The sequence below is a fragment of the Gossypium arboreum genome, chromosome 6 (genome assembly GCF_025698485.1).
Source record: "Gossypium arboreum isolate Shixiya-1 chromosome 6, ASM2569848v2, whole genome shotgun sequence".
In the NCBI taxonomy this organism is placed as follows: domain Eukaryota; kingdom Viridiplantae; phylum Streptophyta; class Magnoliopsida; order Malvales; family Malvaceae; genus Gossypium; species Gossypium arboreum.
Window position 1 is genome coordinate 132,764,148 of NC_069075.1, and position 17,238 is coordinate 132,781,385.

A 17,238-nucleotide genomic window follows, 5' to 3' on the forward strand; every position below is an offset into this window, starting at 1 on the left:
CTTTAGTCTCGGAGGGAAAATGGGCACGAAGGCCAGACTGAAGGAGAGGATGAAGAATCTGATTTCAAAAAAAAAAGGATAGTAAATAAAAGCTTTATCCTTGGTATTGTTATCGTCAAAACGAATAGGGGCTTGGAAATGACAACTCAATTAATGGTAGTGGAGGCCAGCCGTTTGAGATGACTGAGTAGACAACTAGTTTCCTATTTTTATTCAGACGCATTTATTGTTTATTGTTTCTTCTAAGTTACGTTTATTTTTACAGCTTTTTAGGAGGGCTTTATTAATCCATAAAATAATGAGGCCGGATTTGAATTAGGTTTGATGTAATTGGCCTGGGCTCAAGGGTCTTTGTTGGGTTTTTATGTCTTTTTTCTAGTCTTTTCTAATAATATACTCAGTCAATTGATTTCAAAAAAAAAAAAGTTTCATGTGTATAACTGTATCAAATTAAAATTGATATATTAGAATACAAATTTAATCAAAGTTTATGTGTAATTTTGAGTTTTATCCCAATATGGGACGTGTTTAGGTTTTAGTATTCAAAATCCTAATTCAAGCTAGCTTGAACACATTTTATGTATTAATTTTTTGATTATTATGTATTAACTAATTTATGTCATATTAAATTTAAAAAAAATTATACCATAATGTAAAATTTTAAAATATTGTTTATATTTAAAATTTAATAAAAATGGTGATAGTAAAAGAAATTTATATATAATTAGTAATTACTCAATATTAATTTTATTTAATAATAATAATTTAATATGTTTAAATATGTTTATTTTAGTTATTTATAAATATGAATAGATTTGGGTAGGTTTGAGTAATTATCTATGATATTGATTTTATACAGGATTTGGACTTGGCCCAACTTATGAATCAATATAGTCAGTATCCTACTAGTGGATAGACTTTTTTTAAAGGAATGTACATATTCATTAGAAAAACAAAACCGAACATAATAGAAGCTTATAGGGGGAAACAAGTTAAACCCAAGTCAATAGGCTTACCTCATACATCTAGTCTTATTCGTCCCATCCTCTCTGACGAGAAGAAACGTCTATACTAATAATAGGTAACAAAACATCCAAAAGAACTTCAAACTTAAAAAGAGATGTATAAGACAAGGCCACTCGAGCTAAGCAATGAGTCGACTTATTTGTATCCCCTTTCTCCCAAAGAAAGGATAGATCAATAACAATAAACTATGAATGAAGAAAAATACATTCTTGAACAAGCAATCCGAACTCAGACATACCAACACCCTTCTTATTTAAAACATTAATCACAATCAAACAATCTGATTCCATAATTAAACAATCCACGCCCTTTCTACAGAGCCATAATAAAGCCTCTATTATAGCATAAATTTTAGCGAATCTAAAATTCCCTGTAACACCTCTAACCCGTCTCCGTCGTCGAGTTGGGGTTACGGAGCGTTACAATACAAATCAGGACAATTATCATCAAACAGAAACAAAATATAAAATCAATGACAATAATCAATAGCTTATAAAAATCAGGTTAAAATACACTTACGAGTCTTAAACCAAGCTTACGAGGCCCTAAAAATAGTTTGGGAATAATCTGGGACTAATTTGAATCAAAACAGAAAAATATGCAAAAATTTGAAAATTTTAGAAACAGAGGTCACACGGCCGTGTAACTAACTATGATCATGTGAAAAATCCTACACCTAAAAATTAATAAGACACATGGCCATGTAACCAGGTCGTGTAACATAGCCCAGGCCGTGTGCACCTTAAAAAGGATCCAAAACAAGACAAAACTTTCATCCAACACTTAGGTTCCAAGCCAAATTAAAATCAACCATTTCCATACTTCAAAAACACATTTAAACAAGCTTAAAACATGCCAAAACAATCAACCTAAGTGCCTAACCAATGTGTCCTCATTGACACCATAATTTAATTATCAACCTCAATTCACTTGACACATCAACTAATTTGCATTCAAATTCATAAGTTCATATATAAAACTCATACCAAACTCATCATTTATTCTTAATCATTCATATTCATTCATGCCATGATTCAAACACTTAAATAAGGTTTATATCACATGACGAAAACAAATTTATATGAACATATTCACACAAAGATTAAAGGCACATACACAAGTAAGTTTATACCAAGCTTAAAACATAACATTTGTAATAAGTATCTAAACATATACAAAAACACCTATTACATGCCATATAACCCAAAATAAGCATATCAAAATTTACCAAAATGAATCTGGATAGTGTGATCTTTAAGTTGATCCGATCGTCTGACTCCATAAAAGAACACGAGTAAGCTTCACTAGAGCTTAGTAAGTTCAACGGTTAACACAATAAAGCTTACCGAATTAAACATAACAATTTTAATAACAAGATTAAAAGTCAGAGTTTCCTGTCAACCACAATTCACAACAGGTGAGTTTATACATAAATAAGTACGGGATCACTCATTATCAAGCCACAATGCTATTAGAAGATTCATGAATAATCTTTCAACAATTCAATAGCAAGATATTTAACACAAGAAACATTGCCCGATGAACGATATATGGATATGAGTACACAGTTATTCATCCGAAACACGCCATATGCTCAAACGAGCCAATCCAACCGACAACATGCCTCGACATTAAATGCCTAGCCCGTACGCTAACATCCCTCCGAAAACACGCTTGGGCACTAAGTGCCAAGCCCGAAGGCTTTATATTCGCCCCTGGTAACACGCCAGAATCCCTGTAATATATCACAATAGTTCGCAACAAATGCTAGACTTCGGTATATTAAGTGTAAAATCACAGGATAGGAATCATCATCCCGTCTCCAATCAATACCTGTACCATGCGCACTATAACCTATGGGCATGCCAATCTTACTCTATCCTACATCATCCGACACAGGAGTTATCATTGTTAATCAATATTATAAGCGATTCACTACTTTAATTCTCATTAATATAACATCTAATATCTAGTAAATTGAACATTCAACAATCAAGTTTTTCACTCAATATGCAATTTAAAATATGGTAAATTAAACCGAACAAACTTTCCAGGGCTAAACTGTAGAGTTTGCAACAGTTCAGGGACTATTTAGCAACTTTTCCTTTTTCTCGACTTTCTATTTGATATTGATCTATAATATAATTTATTTCAATTATTAGCCTCAATTTCATACCATTCAATTTAATACATATAACTTCCTATTTACAATTTTTACACATTTATCTAAAACTTTTACACTTAATCAATTTGGTCCTTAAGACCAAAACAAGCTTATTTCTCATAATTAAACTTTAAACCCATTGAACCTAATTTTTAACCATTCTAAAACAGCCCTAAAATTTTGAAATTATTGAGAAAAACCATTTCTATTTTAGTTTATTTTCAATTTAATCACTAAACACAAAAAAATACTAAAATCACTTTACAAATTTAATCTCATCTAACAATCAAGCTTTCAATAAAATCACATAATATAAAAAACACTCAAAATCATCAATGATAAATTTTTAAACGTTTAATATTTTCACAAATTAGTCTCTAAACTAGTTAGATATCAATATAACGATCACCTCATGAGAATCGGATAAGAAATGGGCTTACATGCAATACACCAAATGACCAAGCACTTAGGCTACTTCCATGGCTATTTCTTTCTTCTCATTTTTAGCCAAAACAAAGGAAAGATACGATAGCCTTTGTTTATTTTATTTGTTTATAATTTAATTAAATATTTACCACTTTGCCCTTAACTAAACCATGTAAAATAAAAATTTGCAAACCCAAAACCGTTTATATTCAAATGTTAGGGTCTAATTTCAATATTAATTCCCTACTTTAATTATTTATACTATTATGTTAAAATAAATCAATAATAATTAATTTTTCATCTTTTACAATTTAATCCTTTTCTTTAATTAACTAACTAAATGTTAAAATTACCTAACCAAATTTTAATACACCTATATAGTCACTATGTAAATATTTAAAAATATTTACGAGATGCAGTTTATAGAAATGAGGCTCGATACCTCATTTTCTAAAACCACTTGACTTTAGAGATAATCCCACTTAAACTTAACTAATCATTCAATTAACTACAGTTATCAATTCAAAATTTACTATTACACTATATTTGACTCATAAATATTAAATAATAATATTTACAGACTCTCTCATCGAATTTTTGGTCCCTAAATCACTGTTTCCAACACCACTAGAAATTGTGCTATTACATTCCCCACGTGATTTATATAGCTTGTTAAGCCTTTCACAAACCTACCATTATCATAGCATAATACAACAACAAAAACCATGCATTTCTTTGCAGAAACAAAGCAACGTCAATTGTAACACCCTTTGCCCTAGTCGATCGCCAGATCTAAGCTACAAGATGCCACATCCATTGTTAGAATAACTAATGTCAAATGCATTGTAAATAAATCATTCAAACATACAATCATGTCATAAACACATTCATATTATGAAACTCAAATAAATCTGAGCCTTAATCGAGCTAATGAAAGCTCTTTTGTTACCGAAGCATGAAATAAGACTAAATTGTAAATTTTTAAAATTTTGGGGCTGACATCGTGACATCACTTCCTCCACGTTGTGACGTTGCCAAACATTTTGTCACACTGTGACCTCAGGCCATTTGATGTCGCGATGTGATTCACTATCAGTCGACGTTGTGACGAGGAAGATTGCTTGTCAGAACTTAGACTTTATTTTAGGTAAAATTTGAGCTATTTAGTACCTATTTCATGTCTACCTTTCCAAAATTTAAATTTGGTGCATATTTGCACAACTTTACCTGCACAAAAATCATTCCAAACACATCGAAACATGTATAAACATCCCCAATCATTTTTACATCAACTATACTACCTATTCAACCACTAAACATGACATTCTAATACCATGGCATTCAAACTAATCCATTTGGAAATTACCAAACGTTTACTTAACTCCAAGCTTTTCAAAACATGCCAATTTACATTCAAAATGGCCATTTCAAATACCAACCCATTTACCAAATCATACCATTTTCAACTAAACATTTACATTGTTAAAATCAAGCATCAGAAAGGTTTGAAACTATCATTCAAGACTCAACAAGTGCTTAACACCTATATACATGACACAAAATCGAGGTTTAAAATGATTGCAAGACTAATGAATCAATAACAAGATAGTGTGAGCTTTTAGTCGATCTACTTGACACGATCCACAGGTTGACAATCTACAAGGAAAAATAATGCAACATAGTAAGCATATTGAATGCTTAGTAAGTCCATAAGAAATTACTTAACTTACCTTAACATTACAACAATTTAATTAAACACATTGGTATATAACATGGCATCCTTTGGCATCTTTATACTTTCATATGTATTTCAACAAATACAACCAATAGGTTGGTTCATTTACATGTCAAGAACTTATAACGCAAATCATATATATATACAACAATTTCCATCTAGTAACATATATCATTCAATTCATATCCAATTTGAAAGTATATGTAATCCAATTCATGTTTATATCATTTCAACAAGTTCGTTTCCATTAGGTTACAGTTTTCTCACCCAAGAAAACCTTAGTAAACTGAAGTCGGATACATAGGACTATACTGTTCACACAAACTGAAAATGATTAGGGTTGTTCACACAAGTTGACATTTATGAATTGAGAATATGCAACAAATGTTGGATCTCGTATAATCATGTAATCCTTGATCAATTTCATATTAGACCTAATGACATGCCATATGTATCCTAATCCTTTACTAAATTCACACGGGAATTATTATTGCAATCGTAGCATTTCAATCCTTGTAAACAACATATACATGTCATACCATTAATATAAACATTTCATTTTCATTTTGGTACCTTGTACCTATTCGTAAATATCAGAGATTTCATACTTTGCAATTTGGTCCAATTGATGACAAAATCAACCAATTCATATTTAAATAAACTAATAAGAAAAATAAACAATTCAAACCTAACATGAAACAAAATAGTAAGTTCCATATGAATTACCTGGAAAAATAACAATTGAACAATTCTTTAAGGACTAATCAACAATTTTTCCTTTTTGCCGATTACCTTTGGTTTGGTTCAATTCCTGATCTATACAATAATTCAGTTCAACTTATCAATTTTAAACATCTTATAACATTCTATTTTATGCATGAATCAGTTCCATTTCATTTTCGAATGCCCCTACAATTTTACATTTGATTCAATTTAGTGTCTAAAATCGAAATTACAATATCTTTCAAATTTGGGCTTTGAGTTTGAAATTGATCTCAATTACATCCTTTTAGGATCCTCTATTATCTAAAATTACAAAAATTTCACACCAAAAATTCAATTTATGCACTTTAGTCCTTTTTGACAAAACTAACAATTACACTTTACAATATAGTCCTTTTTCACATCTAAGCTTAAAATCTATCAATTTAACATATATCTCTTCAAGAATTCATCAATGGAAACTTTCAAAAACTTTAACAGTTTTACAAATTGATACAAGGGCTAGCTAAATCAAGCTCTCACGACCTCAAAAACATAAAAATTATTAGAAAATGACTAAATTGAACATCCCATTCAAGGGCTGAAAGTTTGAAAGCACTTAATGTAACAACCTTTTTTTAGTGGTATCAAAAATAATGATTTTGAAACCCCGTATTCTGATAATCGAGTCAGCAAACATTATTTATTAATATTTACAAGTCTATTATAATGTTATATTGCGTATTGATCTGATAAATTTTGCTAATCAGTCAATTAGTCAAAGTACAAATGGTTTCACCCTAAAGTCAATAGTTTTGGAAAATGAGGTATTGGGACTTCGTTTTCATAAATCGAGCTTGTAAATATTCTTATTAAACATTTACAGAGGAGTTACTATAAAAATGAATTGAATTTTGGTCCAAGAATCTTAATGATCAGATGGTTATTTAGAGTATAAGGACTAAATCATAAAAATTGTAAAACTTTAATTGCTATTGACTTTTATTAGTTAAAAAACTTAAATAGCAAATGTTAAGGGATTTATGTGGCAATTAGTCACTTTTTCATTATAATGGACAGTTGTATGTAGTGTTTAGTTGCAAAATAAATTTATTATATTATTAAATTAATAATAAAATATGTTAAATTAGTAAAACATGAATTAAATTAGTAAAACATGAATGTCATCATCTTCATTTGTTCTTTTCAGCGGAAATAGAAAACAAAAACTCCATTTTTAGAACTTAAAGGTTCGGCCAAGCTTGTGTATTTGCATGTTAAGCACTCCAAAGTTCATTTTCCGTAAATTTTATGTTTTTTAGATCGTCGTAGTTTGATATAACTAATTTGTATCTTCGTTTTTAAAAGTTACCATTAATAAATCTTAAATGTTCTTGATAGAAAATGGTAGATTGAAGATGTTCAATGACTATTTTGTTAAGTAATTTTTATTAGTTTTGCATTTAGTGACTAATTTGTGAATGTGTCAAGACTGAAATAAAATTTCTATAAATTTAGAATTGAAAAGGTTGTATAAGGATATAATTGAAACTGAAATGAAAAATGCAGTTGAATTGTGAAATTTATAATAGTATCAATTTTAAGGAATAACTTGAATGTAGAAAACTTGATTCACATTCCCAATTCCAAGCAAGAATTTATGTTGTGCATTTGAATTTTGTACATAAGCATGAATAGAGAATGGACAAAATATAAGCTTTTGAACGAGGACAAAAAGTGGAGCAACATTGTTACAAGAATATCAAAAGCAAATTGGACATTAATCTTGCTCTCAAAAATATTAAAGTAGCGATGAAAGACTTTGATATAAATGGTTAAATCGATGAATATGTGCAATCATGAGTTGAGTAAAGCGAACAAATGGGCACAAAAAGCGGCTGACATAGATATACCATTCAAGTGGCCATAGTCTTTCTTTCTTTCTTTTTTTGAAACAACTATCCATTTGAAAAAAACAAAAAAAAAAAGTTGGGAAAAAAGTTCTAGTTTAAATACTTAAATGTGAATTCTTTCACAATAATTTGATTCGCTGAGACTTGTGAGTTTATTATTTTTAAATTTTTTCATAAGAAATTAAATAAATTTGTTTGATTATTATTAATTAAATATTGTTTAACCCTTTCAAAAACTAGACCAGTTTATTAGTGCATGTCTGGTGGAAAAATGGCATGGGTTGTCTCGACAGTTTGAATGATGTTGATAATGTTGTTGCTCATGGATTGACAGAGGTAGGATTGTAATTGGGGCACTAATAATCTAATACTCACTTATGAGGAGATGTAATTAGATTCGATTGTTAGATGATGATATTTATTAATAACTAAAGGATTATGTTGGTTTTTAGTTGTTTGAAGATAGACATTTATTGATGACTAAAATGATTGTGTTGGTTTTCAGAAGTACCAACCTAATCCATAAATAGGAATATTCATTATCAACTTATTTGTTTCTTTTTCTTTTATTTTGAGTACTACATTTCATCTCATTTCTATAACTCACAAGCTTGAATAAAAACAAGTCTGGTGCATTAATTGTCAAAGGTTAAAGAAGGAACCCAATGGAGGACTACAAGAATGCCTCTAAACACATAGTGGTATTGCCTTTCCCCTTTGGCACCCATGCTGCCCCTCTTCTCAACATCATCCATCAACTATCGGATGCTTGCCCCAACACCATATTTTCCTTCCTTAGCACCCAACAATCAAACAACTCAAACTTTCCCAACAAATTTCACAAAATCAAGCCTTTTAATATACGGGATGGATTACCTGAAGGGTATATATATAGGGGGGATCCTAATGAGCCCGTCGAGTATTTCCTTAAGGCAACACCTGGCAATTTTATAGAGGCTATAGGTGCGGTTGTGGCTGAAACTGGTAAGCCAATTGATTGTTTGATAACAGATGCGTTTTATGCATTTGGGGGTGACATCGCAGATGAGCTGAACATCCCTTGGGTGGTGCTTTGGACGGCTGCGCCCAGGACACTTTTCGTTCATGCTGAGACCGATTTTATTCGTCAGCTTGTAGGAATTAATGGTACGGATGAATGAATGCATGCATGCATACATATTATATGTATTTCTTTATAGTTCTTTGCTAGCTGTATGCTTAACTTAAAAGAGTATGATTCATTTATTTATTATAATTTTGTCATTTATATCTCATGATGTGCACGATGTTGCTTGAGTTGATGAGAAGAGCAATTCTAAGAATATTCTTAATATTGTAGGTTCTCAAGACAAATCACTTGATTTTTTTCCTGATTTTTCTGGTATACGTGTTTCTGACTTACCTGGTGGAATAACTTGTGGGGACCTAGATGCCCCCATGGCTGCAATGTTGTATAAAATGGGATTAGAACTGTCACGCGCTACTGCAATTGCTGCAAATTCATTCGAAGATGTAGATAATAAAGTTGTCAACATGCTTAAATTAAAGTTCAATATGTTTCTCAACGTTGGTCCCTTCAATCTAGTATCATCAGTTTCCAGTTTCACAATTGATGACTCGCATTGCTGCTTGGATTGGTTGAGCAAGCACAAACCATCATCAGTGGTATACATCAGCTTTGGAAGCGTGGCAACACCACCGCTCCACGAGCTAGAAGCATTATCGGAGGCCCTAGAGGAAAGTGAGTTTCCATTTCTTTGGTCTTTCAAGGGAAATCCTGAAAAGCAATTGCCACCAGGGTTCCTAGAAAGAACGAGGTCGAGAGGGAAGATAGTTCCATGGGCTCCTCAACAGAAAATACTACAACATTCGTCTGTGGGGGTGTTTGTAAGTCATGGTGGATGGAATTCAATCTTGGACAGTATTGTCGGAGGGGTTCCTATGATCTTTAGGCCATTTTATGGAGACCAAATATTGAACACTCGAACTGTGGAGGTTGTATGGGGATTTGGGTTGGGGTTAGAGGGGGGAACATTGACAAAAGAAGGAACAAAGAAAGCCTTGAAGTTGATACTCTGCACCGAACAAGGAAAGAAAATGAGAGAGAAAATCGGAATTCAAAGAGAGCGGGCTTACACGGCAGTACAGCCCAAAGGTAGCTCAGTTGAAAATTTCAAAACACTAGTAAAACTTGTCAGTGACACCTAGTTAAGTGATCAAGTGCTTTAACTTTATGTCTAGTGTTCAAGATGAACATCATGTTAGGTTCCCTCCCAAACTGCCTTCACCATTCTATTTGTGATTGATGCTTTTCTTGGTTTAGTTTCGGTATCCTGTGCCAAAATTTTGTTTTATTAAATTAGTCTTTGAGGTTAGGGATTGCAGTTGAAGCCTTTCCTCTGCCTACTTTTCTTTTAAGGCAAATCATTTTTTTTTTTGTATAATGTGTCATACAAAATTAATCATGAGTGAAGTCATATCATAAATATTAATTAAATTAATATGAGATAATTAATAAATAAAAGAGTTTAATCTTTGTGTGATTTCCTTTACTGAAGTGATTGATACTATAAAATGAGTTACCTCTAAATTATTCTATACATTCGCAAGTTCAAATATCTAAAAATTCTCTAAAAAGTAGATTTTACAAACTCAAATTTTTTAAAAATTATCAATAACTTAAAAATTTATGATAAACACTATATCAATTACGATATATCATAACTATTTTTAATTGAATCTCAATTCCTATACCCCAAACTCTCTCATTATATTTAAACAAAATAACTCAATCCAGTCTAACTGATTTTACAAAATAAAAAATCCAATCCATTTCCAAATAAAATATTCAATTAATTGAATATCTAAATTAACAAAAACCAAACCCATAATAAAAACTATTGATGCAACATCCCAGTTAGCCAGTCATTGTTGATGATATCAACACGTAGCCCAAGGTCGAAACTCCAGTCAATGCAATTACTGGTAGTCGCTTGGGTTCTTAATTAGTTAGGGTATTAGTTGTTGGTTATCATTTGGTTTCCACCGACTTTAGTCTATTGCTGACTATAAATAGGTTAAAGTAATTGTTATTAGTAAGTTTTGAGTTTGATTTATTCATAATGAGATCAGTTTCTTTCTTATTACTTTGTTCTTGATTTTCATTGATTCTTATTGTTTTTGTGATAGTTCATCATGGAATCAAAACTTGTTGTTTGTGTGCTGTAATCCTTCGAAAGGTGCTTATTCTTCCTAATTCTAGCTTCATGGCCATTGAATTCGTTGTTACGTCAAAGGTGAACTGGCATTCACCAACATGTTGATTACAGATCAATTTTAGCAATCAAAATTGATTTCTTGTTTTTTTATTATTATTCCAAATCATATGTTTACATACAAAGCATACACTTAAATAGGAAAATTTTACCAACTATTACTTGACAAATTGGCATGTCTAGATGCATGGGATCACTTATTGGTTGATTTCTGTTTAATCAGCATCGATTACATTAAACTATCAAATTAAAGATAAATAAAATAATCTGACAACTTTTTAAACAAGTTGACAACTTGTTGGCTTGTATCAAAAGTTTTGGGACAGTTCGCAGTTAGACTGTCCGCCACTTTGGCTTTCACTTAGATTGTCCGTCACCTTGGCTTGTACTTTGGATTGCCTGCCAATTTGACTTGCACTTTTGCATCTCGTCAAGTGAGAGAGTTGTTGCATGGATTGCCAATTTCTAACACTCCTCCTTGGCCTCCATGTTGCAGATATCGATTTGGTTTCTCGTACAACTTTTTTAAAATGTGCAGGCTCCAATACTGCTAAGTCACATTTATGATAAGCTTCAACAATAGGCCTAGTGCCTTTAACAAGAAGATCATCAAAGCCTTAATCTTCAGCTTCATCTTCAACTTTGACCATCTTCTCAACCAATTCTGACTTGCACACTTAACTAAGGGACTTAAAGTGAACATGTCCTTGTCTTTTGTGCTAAATATTTGATTTATCCACTGAACTGGTATAGTCTTGAGGTTACCAAGTTCCAGTTCAACACAAAACTTCTATCATTCATTTGAGACTGTAACAACTTCTTGTCTCAATAAGTCTAATATAGTGCAACAACTATCTTTAAACACAACATTATAATTTCTCTGAAGTAGTTGACCAATACTAGGGGGATTATGATCTATTTCAAGCACTAAAATAATATATGAAATTAATTTAGTACTTGATGGCGTATTGATCAACATATCACCTTTTCTTTTAACCTCAATAAATTTGTTATTTCCAATTCTGACTTCTGAAATGCAACTTCTGTCAATCTTTTTGAAGATGCCTTCATCTGAGGTCATGGTTGGTGCATCCAAAATCTATCAACCAACCTTTTGCGACTCTGTTTCTTGATGCAGAGCAAAAGGAAGTAAAAGATGCTTCTTTTGATCTTGTCTTTCATCAGCAGTCTGAGCTTAAATATGGTTTTGCTGCTGTTGTTGCCCCTTATCCTTGCATATTTTCTCTATATAGCCAAATTGTTTACAACTTCTGTATTGAATATCTGGTCTGAACCAACAATACCTCACCAAATGAGTAGTCTTTTTACAGTGAGAGCATGGTGGAATTTCCTCTTTGCCATCATCTCTCCAACTTTTCTCTGTCTTGTCTGTGCAAACTTTCTTTCCTCTATTATTTAAGGAGCTTAAGCCTTCCATATTTCTTGCTTGAAAGGCTCCCTCAACATGCTCCTCTTGCCTTACAGTTCTCATTTTTTCTTGAGCGTACAAGGCATTTATAAACTCCGATAAAGAGATTGCAGATAGGTCTCTCGAATGTAACACCCCTAACCTGTATCCGTCATTAGAACAGGGTTTCGGAGTATTACCAAAACTTTCAGAACATTTTTTTCAAACAAATTATGTAAATTACTAATCATTAGTCGAGAACATTCAAAATGTCCCTTGATTGGACCCTCGAGGCCCAATACGAGTAGTAGAATCGAGTCGGGACTTAGTCGGGAACTCTAAGAATTTTTTTGTAACTTTTCAAAATTTTTCCAAAGCGCAGGGCTGACACGCCCGTGTGGTCCAAAGGACACGCCCGTGTACCTTTGGACACACCTGTGCTGCAGGCAGTGTTCGACCCCATGTAACTCTCTAACTTGTGCACACAACCATGCCACACGCCCGTGTGCTAGGCCGTGTGGTCAATTAATTCAATTCGAAAATAGGTGCAGGTTTCACACTGCCAAGACACACGCCCGTGTCTCTGCCCGTGTGCTTAATTCTGAGCATTCTGTTTCTCAGAATTAAGGTGTAGAGAACACACGGCCTAACCACATGCCCATGTTACCAGGCCGTGTGTCACACATGGTCTAGACACACTCCCATGTGTCTGCCCGTGTGGACATAATGAAGCCATTTCTAGCTTCATTTCTCACCCAAAATTTCACCCAATAGCTGTACTTGAAACACACATCCAATACAAACCAATCCAAGCATTCAAATTAAACAATTCCATTATTCATCATGGCATACCATTACATGCATATATGTTTATAAACTTACCTTGGATTAACTTAGGCATTAACATCATTTGATCACATATACTTAACATATCGCATATGAATATATCATAATAACCTACTTAATCATACCAAAATAAGCCATTACTAGCCATTCCAATGGCTAGGTTACAAAACATCAATATCAAGCCACTAATGATCAAGTTGTCCTATACATGCCATTATACCAAAATGATTTTGCTAAGTATACCCAAAATAACTAGTTGATAGTGTGATGATGCTCCAATAATCTTCCAACCTTCACGAGCTTTCGAGCACTATAAAACAGGGAAAATAAAATGGAGTAAGCATTACATGTTTAGTAAGTTCGTATAACGGAATCTAAACTTACCAATCCCGTTATTTAAATCTAAGCATACAATATCATGTTTTCCATCCATTAGCAATATTGCCTAAACACATGCATTCAATCAAACATGTTAGTCACCAAAAAAATCCTCATAACAATCAAGTAAACATAGATGAGCTCATCATGCAATATTCTTTCAAGTCATTATCATTTCATCTCAAAATTCTCATACCATGTCAAGAGTTTTATGTTCGTTGAATCATTGAAATTTCGATGGATGCTCAAATAGTACACTCAACGTATACGATTCAATAATCCGTCAATTTCTTATTCAAGAGTACCCATTAGGGTACTTAATCTAGGAACACAATATTGAGTCACATATCGTATAATAGGATTACCAATCTAGGCTAAATCCTTTATATAAGTATGCTCAAAAGAGTTCGATTAGGATTACCAGTCCAGGCTAAACCCTAATCATAACGTATACTCGAGAGGTATTATATCCGGATTACCCGTCCAGGTTAAATTCTTTCTATAACAAGGTCAATAGGATTATTCGCCCGAGCTAAATCTCGTCTGTAACAAATGCAGGACCTTATTTGTTTCAGGAAAGCGCATATATTCATCGGAATTCAATATTCAATCGGGACTTAACCCTTTTTCACCATATCAAGCATGTATTAAATTTCTCATTATAGCATTCAAGTAATGTACATCAATATAAGTCACATTCCAATGAACACAACATTCAATTAAACATACCGAGTAAGTTACACGAACTTACCTCGACACTTGTTTGCGTATAAAATCTACTAATCCAAAACCTTTTCTTTTCCTCAGTCTAACTTCGAATTTGTATTGTTCGGTTCTATATAAATAGATTTAGTCATCAGTTTTACATATTTCATATTTATTTGGACTTAATTTATGTCTTAGGCAAAATTACCATTTTGCCCCTAACTTTTTCATAAATTCCAATTTCGTCCCTAGGTTTGAAAAATGAAATTTGTATAATTTACTCCCTATTCCAAGCCTAACCAAAATCCCATTACAAATTTTACAGCACAAGTATTCATAAAATTTCAGAATTTTTCTTCAATTTCACAAGTTTACATTTTAGTACCTGAATCATGTTTTCATCAAAAATCACTTTGTAAAAGTTGTTTATCTATCAACAACCTTTCATTTTCTACCATAAATTTCTAATTTTCAGCATATACATCCATGACCCATTTTCCATACTTTGATAAATTTTCAAATTAATCCCCCAAATAGATAGTTTAAGCTATCCCGGTTTCAAAAATATCAAAATTACTAAAAACGGGACAATAGAACTTACCCAATTAGGCCATGAAAGTTTATTCTCTCTCTCCTAGGGTTTCCATGAATTTTAGGTTGAAGAAGATGAGAAAATAAGATGATATTTTCTTTTCATCTTTTAATTAATTACTTATTTTTCAAATTCCAAATTAGTCCTTCCCTTTTTCTAAATTTCCATGGATGAGGCACCAAAAATCTACATAGTTTCTTTAATGGTCTAATTACCATATAAGGACCTCTAGTTTTGAATTCCATATCTATTTAATCCTTATAGCTACTAGAATTCAACTTTCGCATTTTATGCGATTTAGTCGTTCCCGTAATTAAACACTTAATCGATAAAATTTTCGAATCAAAATTTTCACACGACATGTCTATTATAATACGGACCATCTAATAAAATAAAAATAAATTTTATATTTTGGGGTCGAATTTGTGGTCCCGAAACCACTATTTTGATTTCACTGAAAAATAGGTTGTTACAGAGGATATTTTTATTTGTACCTCACAGGAAGTGTAGTGATCACCTTCTCGACTAACCTGCTATTAGGAAACTGATTTCCAAGCAAATGTTGTTTACAATGGCTATGATTCTGTTAGAGTACTGTTTAATAGTTTTGGACTTCTTCATCTTCAAGTTCTCAAAATCCCTCCTCAAGTTGATAATTTGTTTCTATCTTGTCTTGTTTGTACCTTGAAACTCTTCAATTTAGCTTATCACAAGCTTGTTTTGGAGTCTCACAGACCGTAATACTGGTGAAAATTACATCAGAAACACCATTCTGAACACATGAAATTGCCTTGAATTTTTTAGCATGATCATCACTATGCTGCTGTAACACCCCACACCCGTATCCAACGCCGGGACAGGGTTCGAGGTGCTACCAAAATTACACACTAATAAACAAACAAAACCGAGTCATAAATCTATATTTCAATTTAAAATTTCTCAAATTTCATCTTTAAGTCCTTAATATGGACCTACGAGGCCAAAAATATGCTTAGGAAGTGATTTCGGACTAAATCGGGAACTTTGGAAACTTTTCCTTGAAAATAGGGGCACACGCCCGTATGGCCTGGGACATGCCCGTATGGCCTGCCCGTGGGGCTCCTATGGCTGTGGGGCCAGCTCGTGGGCAGATCTGTCTTGCTTACACGACCGTGGGACTAGCCTGTGGGCGATTTTGACATTGCCACACGGCCTGGGCACACGCCCATGTGACTTGGCCGTGTGAAAACCTGATTTTTCACCATTTTTAAGCTATTTTCACATATCAAACACACCTAGTTCATGCCCAAAACATTGACTTATAAATCTTGATCAAATAATATTCATTTATCCAATTCCTGTACCTAAACACAATTATACACTAATAGAATCCAACCAATCAATTATTTCAAGTCAAAACATGTATATTTCATTTTCAAACACAAAACATCACATTCAACATACTTTGCATACTTAATCATTCATACAATCACATTATCAAATCACCTCTTATACATGCCATATAAATCAAAAAGTTGTTTAACAAAATCTACCGGAGTAAATCTGGATAGTGTGATCCTTGTTGTAGATCTGATCCTCCGTATGTATATAAGTCAATCTACAAAACAAATATCATATACAAGTAAACTTATAAAAGCTTAGTAAGCTCATAGGCATAAAAACACAAATCTTACCGAACATTGTATGTAACACCCCCTACCGGTATTCCGAGCCTAGAATAGGGTACGAGGCATTACCAAAACTTAATATGATCAATCGTGTAAAAACAAATCAGCCATAAATTTTTTTTCTAAATTAAAAACTTTCATACATATGTTTAACATCCCTTATATGGGCCTATGGGGCCCAAAACATACATTCAGGGTGGTTCGGGACCAAACCGTAAACATATGAAACTTTTGCAATAGAAAATTTTCACACTTTGGAGAGTCACATGCTCGTGTTTCCAACCCGTGTAACTCTCTGTTTATAACTTCATCACCCTTGTCAGTCGTACACTTTATATAAATAACAAGAAACGTGTATGGGCTTAATTTTCATTCAATTTCTCATATATATACACAATTTC

At 32.6% G+C, this 17,238-nt stretch overlaps 1 protein-coding gene across 1 annotated transcript; it reads left to right on the top strand.

Annotated features, from left to right (window-relative positions):
• The first annotated feature begins 8,631 nt into the window (after positions 1–8,631).
• Positions 8,632–10,174, top strand: LOC108484855 (flavonoid 3-O-glucosyltransferase-like). The gene is made up of 2 exons (XM_017788746.1): positions 8,632–9,112; positions 9,306–10,174. Exons 1-2 carry the CDS (start codon positions 8,632–8,634, stop codon positions 10,172–10,174), a joined length of 1,350 nt encoding a protein of 449 aa, XP_017644235.1.
• The last annotated feature ends 7,064 nt before the right edge of the window (positions 10,175–17,238 follow it).